The sequence below is a fragment of the Bufo gargarizans genome, chromosome 3, assembly GCF_014858855.1.
Source record: "Bufo gargarizans isolate SCDJY-AF-19 chromosome 3, ASM1485885v1, whole genome shotgun sequence".
Classification (NCBI taxonomy): domain Eukaryota; kingdom Metazoa; phylum Chordata; class Amphibia; order Anura; family Bufonidae; genus Bufo; species Bufo gargarizans.
Genome location: NC_058082.1, coordinates 33022440 through 33038067, shown reverse-complemented (window position 1 = coordinate 33038067; position 15628 = coordinate 33022440). Strand labels below are relative to the sequence as shown.

At 44.1% G+C, this 15628-nt stretch overlaps 1 protein-coding gene across 2 annotated transcripts in view; it reads left to right on the top strand.

Moving 5' to 3' along the window:
• The window catches only part of FOLH1B (folate hydrolase 1B), a 44613-nt gene that overhangs the window by 16854 nt on the left and 12131 nt on the right, over positions 1–15628 (top strand). For both annotated transcript variants that reach the window (XM_044287550.1, XM_044287551.1), the window contains exons 4-11: positions 2756–2857; positions 3686–3811; positions 4116–4302; positions 6684–6777; positions 9910–10008; positions 11033–11118; positions 11649–11768; positions 14638–14720. In XM_044287550.1, the coding sequence (XP_044143485.1) occupies positions 2756–2857; positions 3686–3811; positions 4116–4302; positions 6684–6777; positions 9910–10008; positions 11033–11118; positions 11649–11768; positions 14638–14720 (897 nt within the window). The remainder of the gene's footprint in view (positions 1–2755; positions 2858–3685; positions 3812–4115; positions 4303–6683; positions 6778–9909; positions 10009–11032; positions 11119–11648; positions 11769–14637; positions 14721–15628) is intronic.

The window sequence follows — 15628 nt, the reverse complement described above, 5'->3', positions numbered from 1 at the left end:
TGTACAGTACCCTAGAACAGGATCACTGTAAAGGGTAAATTGGCGTAATGTTATATTGTTAAATGAAATATTGTGATTTATTGTATTTGTATACCTAATGACACTGTATGGACAGTTTAGGGTTAAAACCTTGGCTCATCCTCTTAGGTTGCCTGGGGATGGACCTGAGTCCACCCATTGGTGAGTAGTGAGAGTCTTGCTGATGAAGGGAGGAACTACTTGTGCAGGCTCCTCAGACCTAGGCCCAAGCTCAGAGAACATTTATCTCTAAGACAATCTACAGCCAAGAAAAGCTACTTTATCAAGAGTGCTGAAGAGAGAAGAGTCAGGCAGCAAGGTATTATGCACATTTATGGCAAAGAGAGACTTTGCTGCTGTGAGAGGGAACATTGCTAGTGCACCCTTCCACACTTTGAGACTTTGTCTTAAATCTGCAATCTTTAGACTGGGAACTTCAGAAACATATACATGGAACTTCACTGTACACCTAAGGTTCCGCAGAGAGACTTTAGAGAAACAGAGAAGAGGGGTACTACAATCTTCATCATTGCTGTTGTCCATATGTTGCTATTTTGGGAAAAATTGCACTGTGGTCAACTTGGAACTGTGCGTTGTTATTATTGAATGTACTACTACTCCTATTCTGCACTTTAGTAAAGAGAGACTTATTTATTGATATCAACTGGCCTGGTTACTGACTCCTCCATCATCTAACAGCCACTTCATCTACACTTCTGCCTTACACCTTGCCAAAACACTTAACATCAAAGGAACGCCAATTAACACCAGGTGGTAGCCCCGAGACCGGGGTGTGCCCCTACAGAAAAAAGGGTGTGCCCTCCAGTCACTACACAACCCCTGGGAAAGCAAGAGGGGGGAATCGCCACTGTATTACTACCATCTACAGACCAAAACTATCACTCCTATCCTCCCCTCCCTGAGCTGTCTGCTCCTGGGGTAATCGCATAATACTACTCCTCTTCTCACAGACGGTGCAAAATGGTCAGTAAAGTCAAAACCATGCTCCTGAAGCATGTGGAGATAAATTGGCTTTACTACTTAAAAAAAAAAAAAAAAAAAGAGAGAGAGAAAATAAAAGGGAAATTGTGCATTCCTATTGGGTGACCACTGGGCATCAAGATGAGAATATACAGGTGAGGTTGAGCCCCTTTTGAACTGGGCCCCTGACAACAGTGCCACCTATGCTGCCCTGATGAGCTGTGGTCGGTCTTGGATATTCAGCTATCAAACAGACCCTTTTTTCTCGGACAGAATATGGTCACCTGGGGGCAGGCTTTACTTATGGACTGAGCCAGACAACCAGCCCCTTTATCAGGTCCCCAACATACAGGGAAAAGAAGCTGTTAGCCTGTGAGAGGAACGTGCAGTACCCCAGAACAGAGTACTAGCAAACTGTTATATAGTGTATGCAATGCTATTTAATATGTTAATGCATTGTAATACACCAACATGTCTCTGTATGGATCTGTCAGGGTTAACAATCCTGACTCAGTCCCTGCAGGAAGTTAGGAGTAGGCTTAGGTTCATCCCTAGCTCAGTCTAATGAGTTAGCTGAGGAAGTTAGAGAAGCCACATGTGCTCACGCCTCAAGAAATTAGGCCTAAGTTCCAGAGAATCGCTGGACACACTCTGGTCCCCCACATCTTCCCTCAGCTGGGAATTACAGCCTCCATTGCAACAGTAATATTGCCAGCCAGAGATTCAGAGAGAGACTTTGGAGAGACAGAGGGAAGGAGTACTACAATCACCATCCTTGATCAAATCCATGCTTTGCTAACTGGGAAGATTCGCACTGTGATTTGTTTAGAACTGTGTTTTGATACCGTTGGATGTACTACAATTCCCATTCTACGTTTAGGAAAGAGAACCGTTTATTGTCTTCAACTGGCCTGGTTACTGATTTCCAGCACCATTTGCAGACCACGGGACCTACATCTCCTGCCTTGCACCAGCACTGGACCCGCAACACCAAGGGCACCTCAAATACCATCGGGCAAGAGCCCCAAAATCAGTGTGTTCCCCAAGGAAAGAAAGGGTGCGCCCACCTACCACTGCCCTGGCACTAGGGAGCATTGGTAAATAATTATTGCATCCAGAGTCACTCCCATCCTCTGCTCCTCTAAGGCTGGTTGGCACAATTAGAGTGTACTCTCAGAAGCTCAACTTCCAGGGCCACAAGAATGACACTGAAATCAGAACATCCATAAAGGTTTCAGAATTTAAAGGGTATTCCCATCCCAGACAATGGGGGCATATCGCTAGGATTTGCCCCCATTGACTGATAGGTGGGGGGCCTTTGGGACCTCCACCTACACCGAGAATGGAGCGGGGAAGGGTTTTCCGGGGTCCAGCACCACCAAGCATTCTCCCCATAAAGGTGAATGGGAGCGCTTACGCGGGCACCGCTACCATTGATTTCTATAGGGCCAATGGAAACAGCCGAGCCAGTGCTCGGCTATTTTCGGCGGCCCCATAGAAATGAATGGAGGCCGGCTGCGCATGCGCAGTGTGCCCTCCACAACTTTCAGGTATCCCTTCTTGATGTAGGTGTGGGTCCCACCTCTGAAACAATCCGAGGTATATGCCCTTATTGATATGGGAATACCCCTTTTAAGGTAGATCAGTAAGCACTCTAGAACATTTTTGCCTTATTGGACAACCCCTTGAATAGCCAGCAAAGAATATTTGTGTGGTGAATATGCATTTGTAAGAGATCTTCTTGCCTCTTTTCTAGTTATTCAAAACATCTTTATTTGAGCCCATTCCACCGGGATATGAAAATATTACAGATGTTGTCCCACCATACAATGCATACTCTGCATCGGGGACACCTGAGGTGAGCAACAGTGTAAAAAAGAAATAAAATTAATGAGTACCTATCTTATTTAAAAAATGTTGGACATGTCACCTGTTCGGATCAATGGGGGTCCAGGTGCTGACACCTCCACCGATTATGCCGGAAATTAGTGGTGGTGGGGTTGACCGAATAACCTTCTCCACTTTATTTGTGTAAAAGAGAGTACAATATTGTGAAGTGAGTAATTTTTGTCAACTTTGTGCTGTTCCTGTAGCTTAGCCACCAGATGGCATTGCCCTATGAAAGAAATGTGCCACCTAAAGGCCAAAGATAGTCAAAGGGGGTATTCAAATATGAACAGTATTTAATATCATAAATGAGTATTGGACTGTAGTAGAAGCCTAGTCTTAAAGGTGTTGTCTCATCTGAGAGTTCGGTGGCATATCACCAATGTCGTATAGCTGCAAGTCTGGCCTCTGAGACCAGCACCTATCTCCAGAACAGGGCCCAGAACGTGAAGGAGAGTTCCCTGTACATGCACTGCATGATCTGCATTAATTTCTACGGCAGTTATTTTCAAAAGCCCCGTAGAAATGAATTGAGAGCGCATGCCGCAAGCACAGCCACCCCTCCATTCACTTCTATGGGACAGCTGGAGATAACTGAGCCAGCACTTAACTATTTTCAGCAGTCCCATAGAAATTTATGGACGGTACCTCGTGCGGCTATTCTCTGCTTACCTCAGGGGTCCCGTTCTGGAGACAAGTGTGGGTCCCAGCGGTGCTATTAATGTGTAAGATGAGAATACCTCTTTAATCTAGTTTTGCATCTTATACCTGAGCCTCATGACTTATATATATGTTCCAGGGAGAACTTATTTATGTAAATTATGCACGTACAGAAGACTTTCACTATCTTGACCGGGTTTTGAACATTAGTGTCCAAGGGAAGATTGCGATCGCGAGATATGGAAAAATATTTAGAGGTAATAAGGTAAGTGTGAAAGTCGTCCAATTTTCCAAATACCCTTTGATTTGAAGGTGTATTACCATCTCTAGTGTATGGCATCACTATATATGATTGGTTGATGGTTTGACCACCTGGACCCCACCAGTCCTAAGAATGAAGCAGCTTCAGCACTGTGGCCGCCTCGCTTTTTATATTTTTATTTTTTTCCCACTACATGGAGGTGCATCGGCCACCTGGCTGTGACTCTATTCACTATGGTGGTACATTTTTACTTGCATACATCAAATGAAGCTCAAAAGTTAATCATTAATGACTTTTGGTTTTCAAGGTTCGCAATGCAGAGCAAGCAGGAGCTAAGGGGATTATCCTGTATTCAGATCCGGCTGATTATTGTGCTCCGGGAGTTGAACCTTATCCTAATGGCTGGAATCTGCCGGGCGGTGGTGCCCAACGTGGTAATGTCCTTAATCTTAATGGAGCTGGAGATCCTCTAACACCTGGCTATCCTGCAAAAGGTACACTCCAAATTCTGTTAAACTGCTAAACTGTTCTTGAGTTTACAGTAGGTAACTTCTTTCTGTAGAGGTTATCAACCAAGAAGGAACCTGAGGCAGACGTCCATATGTCTTCAGTAGCTGTTGGTCAAATGCTTGTTTAGGAAACCTCTATTACATCTGAATACACACAAGTGTGCATGTATTGTCAATCGGCCCATGGGAAAAAGCTGCGGCCAGCACTCTCCTGAGGCTTGTTGAAATCTAACCCACCTGAGCTTGCTTTCCTCCAACATTTGACGTGGGAGAAAGTTGGGACACTGCCATGTACATAAGATGGTTGGCCAGTCCTGCCAAAAGTGGTGGGTTTAGCTGACCCGGTATTTCACTGCTAAGGAGATCAAATGGTTCAATGCTAAAGTTATCAAGCGGTTTACTGCTAAAAGTGTTAATAATATGGTCCCATGTCCCCTGGCTAGAGAGTTCTTGGTAAGCAAGAGAGAGGATGTGTACGCTGGTGTGTAAGCCAGACAAGCTAAAGCAGGAAAAAAATTATTCTTCTCCAAGGAAACACCATCCCTGGTAGTAAAAGTCTGCCAGAAAAGCAGCTGTGCTAAGAATCAAATTCTGAGGGAGAAAATAACAGACTATTTACAGATGGTTGAGGACCATTAAAAAGGACATTGCTTAAACAAAGACAGTAAAAGTAACGTACATTTACGGCTTTAAACTTTACTGCACGTGGCTTGGGATATATTGCTTCTGGCGCCTGCCACACTACTAAGATGAACTGGCCACCCGATCTAGTACTGCACCCTGCATCTGGGCATTGCAGAGAAACATTCAGTGTTTGCACAATTTTTAGTCAATTGGGAAGATTGCATGTATCTACAGAAAAAGACTCGGAAAAGCTCACTGTACTTTGCGATCTACGTAACAACCATAAAAGAGAGAGAGACTATATTTTACTGTAACCAAGCTGGCCTGTCTCCATGTCCGATCTGGGCCCTGCTCTCCTTCCTTGCACCAGCTACCCTTTTATCTAACACTAAGGACGCCCCAGCCTTCACCAGACAGGAAACCCCAAAATCAAGGCTGTGCCCTTAGGGGAAGAAGAGTTTTGCCCCTATAAACACTACACGCCTGGCCTGGGATAGCAGTGAAGCAGGGTTAGCCACCATGAGGACTACAACTACTCTCATTCACTCACTCCCCATATCTCTCCTGCGGGTGAGCGCACTGCATATTCCTCTAATGGCCACTTTAAAGGGGTTGCCCAGCAAGTAAAAAATATTTTAAACCAGCTCACAATTGGCTACAAAAAAAAAAAAAAAGCTTACTGATCTCACCAATCCCCCATCATTTCTTTGCTGCCCAGGTCCCCGGGTGCTTTTTGCTTTCTGATTCCTCTCAACATAGAAGAGATGGCTGCTCATAAATCACTGGCTGAGGTGGGTTACCTCTATGACCAGTAGTTGGCTAAGGGGCATTTATTTTTGTGGAAAAAGACCAGGAAGCAGAGAGCAGAAGAGATTATGGCAGCTTTGGAGTGAGAGCAATGGGCATTGGTGAATATGGTGTGTGTTTTTTTTTTTTTTTTCCCCTTTGTGATTTGGACATTTTTCTATAGTGGACAAGTCCTTTATAGACCGAGAGTTCATTTTTAATATCCCAGGCAGGCCTACTAGTAATCCCATAGGCTAAAGGTTGTTCTACAAGACTTTTGAGGTATGATTCTCGGAGAACAGACCTTGGAGATGAGCTGAGTAAGATATGGTTGTATTTCTTTGTTTAGCTGTGTCTATGTACAGTATGCAGCAGATGTTTTCACCAGTTCTTAACTCTTTACCCAGGCCATGTCTTGAGATAGTTGGACAAATTATTAAATGGGTATTCCCATCTAAGACACCAATAGCCTATTGCTAGGAGGTGCGTATCATGATGCGCTCTCCATTCACCGCTACGGGACTTCGGAAAATAGCCGAGCACACTCGCATGGCTATTTTTGGAACTCTCATAGTAGGGAATGGAGAGCACCTGGGTATGCACAGTGTGCTCCCCTTACTTTGGGAGCCCCATTCTGGATATAGAAATGGCTACCATCTTATAGATAAGCCATCAAAGTCTGAGATGGGCCAATTCATTTAACTTCAGTAGGTGCCATGTAATATTTGATGTTCTCTACAATGACTGGGTCATCAGGACCTTTTAATCAGATAATTCCATACACAGATATAGCCAGAGTTATCTTAACTTCGAGTTTGCCTGTAATGTGATTCTGTTGCAATCAAGATAACGTTGGCTACATCTGTAAGTACCCAATGTTACAGTAGTTTGATTATACCATATTACTGTATGTACTGGTGTCCAATGTAACATTAATGAAGCCAATGTTTTGACAGAATACACTTACAGGTCAGATGTAAAGGATGGTGTAGGACTTCCTAAAATCCCAGTACACCCTATTGGTTATAATGATGCTGAAAAGTTACTACGGTAAGTAGCTCTGACTACTAGGGCAGGTAACTTTTAAAAACTTTAATTCAATGAGACAGGAACTTAATGTTGTCATCACATCATCTGCCATTAATAGGGCATTTCTGTCTTTGTGTCTGTTTTGGTCTCTACAAGTTCATAGAAATGTTATGTGGTCACCTCTGTTGAGGACTGTTGCTAGGTAGTCGCCCATGTTTATGTTGGCACCATCAAGTTTAGTACAGGGTATTTAAAACTGATGGGCTTAAGATCAAGTGCCTAATTTTTTTGCTCTATAAGACACACTGGACCATAAGACGCACCTAGGATATATAGGGGGAAAAAAATTTCATCAGACCCCCATCAGCCCTGCAAGCTCCAGCATACTTCAGATCAGACTTCCATCAAGCCTCTATATCAGACCCCCATTCCTTCTCAGATAGGACCCCCAACCTCCAGCAGACCTCGTATCAGACCCCCATTCCTTCTTAGACCTCAGATCAGACCCCCAAGCTCAATCAGATAAATAATTAATAAATTAACTCTCCTCTCCTGCTCCAGACCATGCTGACACTCACCTCTCCCTGGTCTTCTTCCGGCCCATGCTGCACAGCATCAGGTCATAGTTTGCCCCTATATACTGTACGCAGTCAGGACACATGCGGTGCAGCCCCTGGAAGAAGACAAGTACAGTACAGCCAGCAGAGCTCTTCACTCACCACCTTCCTAAAATGCCAGGATGAAAGCGGAATTGGTCACTATCATTCACACCATAAGAAACACTGCTTTTTGGGGGGAAAAGTACATCTATACAGTCTAGAAAAAATACAGTAACTAGCACCGAAAACTTTTTAAAGTAAATTTCTACATTTTAATATAATTTCATTTTTAGGTTTAAAGCTCTGCTGCAATGATTCATTTCTTTATGCCTGGCGGAGCTACATTTTTCCAATGAAGATCTCTAAATACTCTAAATTAGTTAAATTAAGGCTACCTCCAACCACCACCAGGGGAAGCTTAGCAGCTTATACAATACTACTAACAAACTGACCCTGTCATTTTAGGGCATCTATTAGCCGCCAACTATAATAGGTTGCATTTACTTCTATTAAATAATCCTCTCCTCCATCCCAAGAGTCTTCTTGGCCAACCATGAGCATCAAGATGACTCCTATATTGCCTTCTATCTATGTACTGTTATTGTACTGTTATTTGGGGTTAACTACAGTTACAATAAAAAGTATGTGAACCTTTTGGAATGAGATGGATTTCTGCACAAATTGGTCATACAATGTGATCTGATCTTCATCTAAGTCACAACAATAGACAATCACAGTCTGCTTAAACTAATAACACACAAAGAATTAAATGTTACCATGTTTTTATTGAACACACCATGTAAACATTCACAGTGCAGGTGGAAAAAGTATGTGACCCCCCTAAACTAATGACATCTCCAAGAGCTAATTGGAGTGAGGTGTCAGCCAACTGGAGTCCAATCAATGAGATGAGATTGGAGGTGTTGGTTACAGCTGCCCTAAAAAAAAACACACACCAGTTCTGGGTTTGCTTTTCACAAGAAGCATTGCCTGATGTGAATGATGCCTCACACAAAAGAGCTCTCGGAAGACCTACGATTAAGAACTGTTGACTTGCATGAAGCTGGAAAGGGTTATAAAAGTATCTCCAAAAGCCTTGCTGTTCATCAGTCCACGGTAAGACAAATTGTCTATAAATGGAGAAAGTTCAGCACTGCTGCTACTCTCCCTAGGAGTGGCCGTCCTGTAAAGATGACTGCAAGAGCACAGCACAGACTGCTCAATGAGGTGAAGAAGAATCCTAGAGTGTCAGCTAAAGACTTACAAAAGTCTCTGGCATATGCTAACATCCCTGTTTGCACAAGAGCACCTGGATGTTCCACAGCAGTACTGGCAAAATATTCTGTGGACAGGGGAAACCAAAGAAACACACAACACTATGTGTGGAGAAAAAGAGGCACAGCACACCAACATCAAAACCTCATCCCAACTGTGAAGTATGGTGGTGGGGGCATCATGGTTTGGGGTTGCTTTGCTGCGTCAGGGCCTGGACTGATTGCTATCATCGAAGGAAAAATAAATTCCCAAGTTTATCAAGACATTTTGCAGGAGAACTTGAGGCCATCTGTCTACCAGCTGAAGCTCAACAGAAGATGGGTGTTGCAACAGGACAACGACCCAAAGCATAGAAGTAAATCAACAACAGAATGGCTTAAACAGAAGAAAATACGCCTTCTGGAGTGGCCCAGTCAGAGTCCTGACCTCAACCTGATGGAGATGCTGTGGCATGACCTCAAGAAAGTGATTCACACCAGACATCCCAAGAATATTGCTGAACTGAAACAGTTCTGTAAAGAGGAATGGTCAAGAATTACTCCCAACCATTGTGCACGTCTGATCTGCAACTACAGGAAATGTTTGGTTGAAGTTATTGCTGCCAAAGGAGGTTCGACCAGTTATTAAATCCAAGGGTTCACATACTTTTTCCACCTGCACTGTGAATGTTTACATGGTGTGTTCAATAAAAACATGATAACATTTAATTATTTGTGTGTTATTAGTTAAGCAGACTGTGAGTGTCTATTGTTGTGACTTAGATGAAGATCAGATCACATTTTATGAACAATTTGATCCATATCATTCCAAAGGGTTCACATACTTTTTCTTGCAACTGTATTACTTTTTGTAACTAACCACCAGATACATGGGGAGAGATTTATCACACCCTGCACCCCAAAATTTTGGCTTCAAAATGTTGCAACACTCATTTGCAACTTTTTCTCATCTTACTCCCGTTTTGAAAAGGGGGAAGGAAAATCGGCGTGGTTCACTATGTTAATTAGTATCACTCCAGATTTTTCACTGCACATTGTTTTTTAAACAGTTGCAAACTCACTCCGGTACGTGGTTGGCATAAAAAAAAACACTAGAGTAGTATTTCTAAACAAAGGTGTTAGGTTGAAAGATGCACCAAATCTAACAATGTGCAAATTCGATAAAATTGGTACAAAGTACATCAATACAGACTCAAGCAAAACTGACTTCAAATATTCCTCCCATGATCATTTCTCTCCGTGGTGTGCAACTTGTATTATTACCATGTATTAATTTGCAGTAACATGGGAGGTGCTTCAGCTCCGAACAGCACTTGGAAAGGAAATCTGAATGTGTCTTATAACATCGGACCTGGCTTCTCAGAAAGTTATGTGACCCAGTAAGTGACTATCTGTGTGGAGGGGGGGTGGGCCAGTCTGTGTGGATGGGGGGGGGGGCAGTCTGTGTGGAGGGGGGTGGGCCAGTCTGTGTGGATGGGGGGGGGGGCAGTCTGTGTGGAGGGGGGTGGGCCAGTCTGTGTGGAGGGGGGTGGGCCAGTCTGTGTGGAGGGGGGTCGGCAGTCTGTGTGGAGTGGAGGGGGGGTGAGCAGTCTGTGTGGAGGGGGGGAGTGAGCAGTCTGTGTGGAGGGGGGTGGGCCAGTCTGTGTGGAGGGGGGAGCAGTCTGTGTGGAGGGGAGGGGAGCAGTCTGTGTGGAGGGGAGGGGAGCAGTCTGTGTGGAGGGGGGGGGCAAGTCTGTGTGGAGGGGGGGGCCAGTCTGTGTGGAGGGGGGGTGGGCCAGTCTGTGTGGAGGAGGGGTGGGCCAGTCTGTGTGGAGGGGGGGTGGGCCAGTCTGTGTGTAGGGGGGGTGGGCCAGTCTGTGTGGAGGGGGGGGTGGGCCAGTCTGTGTGGAGGGGGGTGAGCAGTCTGTGTGGAGGGGGGGTGAGCAGTCTGTGTGGAGGGGGGGTGAGCAGTCTGTGTGGAGCAGTCTGGATGGAGGGAGAGAGCAGTCTGTGTAGAGGGGGTGAGCTCTCTGAAGTGAGGAGCATTCTGTGTGCAGGGGTATGAGAAATCTGCATTGAGAGGTGAGCAGTTTGTGTTGAGAGGGGCAAAGGGAGAAGTCTGTGAGAAAGGGTAATGGGCAGCCAGAATGAGGGTGGGGAGCAGTCTGTGTGGAGGGTGATGGGCAGTCAGAATGAGGGTGGGGAGCAGTCTGTGTGGAAAGGGGCAAAAAAGCATTTATTTTTTAATTGTCCTATTTTAGGACTATGATGCAATGAGGCAAAACATATCAAAGTATGGGAGGAACATATCCAGGGCTTATAGATTAGCTGTTCCCCTTTACTGGGGTGGGGATAGGGAAGGGACAACTTCGAGCGCTACAAAACTGATGGTGTGTTTTTTGTTTGCTTTTTTTTTTTTTTCAGGAAGGTCAAAATGCACATCCACTCCTACAACGAGATAAGGAGAGTATATAATGTTCTAGGAACCATCAAAGGAGCAGTGGAGCCAGGTGACGTATCGTATAAATGACAAAGTTAGTTAGCACATCCTGTAAAGTGAGATAAATGCGCAGATGGGAGTCACCATGGCTGAAAGTACAAAAGTAAAAGCAAACACAATGTAATAGCGCTCTGCAAACATAGACTATATGGACTAATGCTATATTCACTATATCATTAAATGTGAGGAACTTAGAAAATTTCTTTTGCTCAAAATTAGTTGTGCCAATCTGCCACAGCAGCAGGTTGACCTCTTTCTGGATGGGAACCTTCTCTACATGATCCCTTGTCTGCAGGTGGTTTGGATTGGTGCGACCACCTCAGCGATGATACTGAGGTGGAAAAAGAAATAAGGAAAAGGACAAACAGCAGGTGGCGCTGTTTATCGAATAACTCAGTGACCATACTACATTTTTAATTACATGCAGTTACTAAAGTATTCAGATCCAGGTGCTGGTTTGACAAATTTAGAATCATTTTTGTGGTACAACTTCTGCACTGGCCAATGTGATATTATTAAACAAGCCAATGTCCTTCTCAGACAGATATGTCATCCTTGGGGGCCACAGGGATTCATGGGTGTTTGGAGGGCTTGACCCACAAACTGGAGCAGCGGTAGTGAATGAAATTGTCAGAAGTGCTGGGAGATTGAAAAGGCAAGGTAAGATCTGTGTGACTATTTCTTGCTTTCTCTGTGTCTCTCCGTCATGGCCGTTTCTTTGCGGTGAGTTCTCGATGCAGGAGGCCTTAAGATGTTCAATTCTATTCAGTGGCATCAAACCAAATACAGTCCAATTGTAGTGTCCCACTAGGTAGGAGTGGGCACTTCACAAGGGTTAATTGGGTAGCGTGTACTTCTACTCACAAGGGACAGTGATGTTACAGTTTACTGTGCACTTTAATGCATTTTCAATGTGTTTTTACATGTATGATTTTCCCTGTTATATGCTTTGCAGGCCTAGTGGGGTGTAATTTAGCCTCCCAGACACTAGAGGAAGATAGGGAGCCCCTAGTATAAATGTCCAGGCCCAGACAGGGAGGGGTTAGGTCATAGTCAGGAGTCTGTGGAGACAGAAGTGAGAAGGCACCAGCCCAAGATATGCTGAGGGCCTCCTCCTGACATGCAGCTGGACAGTCCTGGTTTCTAGCTGCACTAGGAGGCTGGAAGGAGTACAGCCTGCTTGGAGACCGAGTGTATTCCAGGGGACTAGAGGAGTTGCCTCGTCAGCCTGAAGCTCCTGAGGCTAAGGATAGCTCAGTTGGGACACCCCAGTAGAAGGACAGGACCTCCTGGGAGAAACCTGCAGTCATTCTCAAGTCAAGTAAGGATATTTACAGCCAAGATAAGTACACTAATAGGCAGAGGGACTATAAAGCAAAGCAAGGATTAATACGGGAGGAAGATATATATTTACCAAGGATTTAAGCCAGCATTCAGGCATCCGGGCCTTGGGATTGAAACCAGACAGGAGTTCTAAAAGAACAGTGTACGCTATTTCTGCGGAAAGGTACAACCTGATTCTAAGTGTATTGTGGATTTACCCTCTGAGTATCTTGCACCGAATTATACCTGCCAGTATTTGTATTGAGGCCTGCTTGTAAAGTACTTTATATAAAGAACTGCACTACTCACTTGATGTATAAAGTTTGACTGTTAAGTAAAGCAACGTTTGGTTCACTATACCACCTGTGTACCTCACTTATTCCAACTATAAACCGGTGTGCCACCGTCACAGGCACTGGCGTCACAAACCTTAAAGGGACTTTGCCCCAGGCACTCAAAATACCCGTAACATCCAGGGCACCTCATCCACCATCAGGCCTGGTCCCTACATACAGAGTGTGCCCCAGAGGAACCGTGTCTACCTCTCCTTCACTGCTACATGCCTGCCCAGGGTTCTCCAATACAGTGAGTAACCCTCGATTGCCCATAACCGTGACCTCACTTCGCTATACCCTGCAGGTCTGGCGTGTTGCACAATCTATCTAAAAGACCACCTCTTATCCAAACCAGATTTCCTATAACAGATTTTGAGTTTGCACCATTTTTTTTATTATATTTTTTTAGAAGACCACCACCCTAGAAGACCACTTTTCAATGCAGTTTTTTTAGGTGGTCTTCTCATGGATAATAATAAACTGCTGTAGTATTGCCCACTGTAGGTAACGGGTAGACCTGATTGCTCTACCTACTGTAGATTTGCTAATTACCAGTTGAAACCAGATACAGACTCATTTTTGTTTCAAATATTTTTATTCTGTAATTGTTTTGTTTTTTATTTTCTGTATATTATTATGGCAGTTGTATTTCCTGAGGTGCTGTTCTAGTCTCCTAACATTATCCAGAGATATGTTTAAAAGCAGCAACTTGGACCATCGGAACCGGTAATCTAGAAACGATTCATTGACCTAATTGGGAGAGTGTTGCAGTTCTCTGTGACCTGTACAGAGGTCATTGTGCAGGGAAGGGGCAAGGATGAGCTGTGACCATCACCTATTATAAATGGTGGATTCTCTGTTATCTATACATTGGGGTTTCCTGCCATTGTAATCCTGCCTGTGTTGATAACTAATAGATGACTACTGAGAAGTACTAATATAGTATATAAGGCTGAAAAAATACATTTGTCCATCCAGTTTGGCCTGTTATCCTGCAAGTTGATCCAGAGGAAGGCAAAAAAAAAACTGTGAGGTAGAAGCCAATTTTCCTCATTTTTGTGGAAAAAAAATTCCTTCCCGACTCCAATCAGGCAATCAGAATAACTCCCTGGATCAACGACCCCTCTCTAGTAGCTATAGCCTGTAATATTATTACACTCCAGAAATACATCCAGGCCCCTCTTGAATTCCTTTATTGTACTCACCATCACCACCTCCTCAGGCAGAGAGCTCCATAGTCTCACTGCTCTTACCGTAAAGAATCCTCTTCTATGTTTGTGTACAAACCTTCTTTCCTCCAGACGCAGAGGATGTCCCCTCGTCATAGTCACAGTCCTGGGGATAAATAGATGATAGGAGAGATCTCTCTACTGACCCCCGATATATTGATACAGCTCCCCTTAGATCTCCTCTCAGTCATATTTTTTTCTAAACAAAATTTTAGAAATGTTGATAATGTTTCTGGGTACTGTAGACCAGTGTTTCCCAACCAGTGTGCCTCCAGCTGTTGCAAAACTACAACTTCCAGCATGCCTAGACAGCCAAAGGCTGTGTGGGCATGCTGGGAGTTGTAGTTTTGCAACAGCTGGAGGCACACTGGTTGGGAAACACTGCTGTAGACCACCCATTCCAATTATTACTTTTGTGGTCTCTACAGAACAGGAAGTGTCAGCCTATTGTGAGGTTCAGTGTGAAAACTGCAAGATTTTAGGAATTTTTAAAATAAACATAAAGACATTGAAACTTTGAAAAGAAAAACTACCAACCATTTAAAAACTTTATTTTAACAATATTTTGGTTTTATAGGCACATATTCTATTACAGTCATAGAGGACAACACTCAATCTCTTTGTACCAATTGTTTCTTTTAGGTTGGAGGCCAAGGAGGACAATGATTTTTGCCAGTTGGGATGCAGAAGAGTTTGGCCTTTTGGGTTCTACAGAGTGGGCTGAGGTAATGGCTCTGTAATGTCCTTGTCTATGTATTAGTTTGTCAGATTAAATTGAGGAAGTAAATTTTAACTTCAAATGTCACTTAAAGGGAGTCTGTCACCTCCATATGGCCATATACAGTGCTTACATGGCTCTGTAGCACACCTATACAGGATTGTAACGGTACCCTTGTTCTTTTCTTTAGACTTGCACCAGCAGGAAAAACTAAGTTTAATTCATATGCAAATGAGCACCCGCAAGTGCCCAGGGCGGCGTTCAGTGTGTAGGTGCCCAGGCTGCTCTGCCCTCTTTTCACTTTACTCCTCCCCAGCCTCTGCCTTTGCCCGCCCTCCAAGTCCGGACCTATCGATGAAGCAAGAGACTTGGAGGGCGGGCAAAGGCTGGGAAGGAGTAAAGTGAAAAGAAGGCAGAGCAGCCTGGGCACCTACACACTGAACGCCGCCCTGGGCACTTGCGAGTGTTTATTTGCATATAAATTAAACTTTGTTTTTCCTGCTGGTGCAAGTCTAAAGAAAAGAACAAGGTACCGTTACAATCCTGTATAGGTGTGCTACAGAGACATGTAAGCACTGTATATGGCCATATGGAGGTGACAGACTCCCTTTAAGATGTAAAATGCATTTCCACCCACATCTACTGTATATACAGAATTCCTGCATTTGAGGGCATTTACACCATGAAAGAAAACCATGAGACTCTTATGTGATCACTGGAGAGAGGAGGCCTATTCTTGAATAATCCTATAAGCTTTTCTTTGGTTTCTTTTTCATTGTTAGCAATCAAGGGTGGGGAATGAGCCCAGAGATTATGGTGGCAGTGTATTTTAAGCATCATATCAGAAAAAAATACTAGCTGCTTGAAGCTGCCACTAGAAGGAGCTTAAAGAGGACCTTTCACTACTCTACAAAC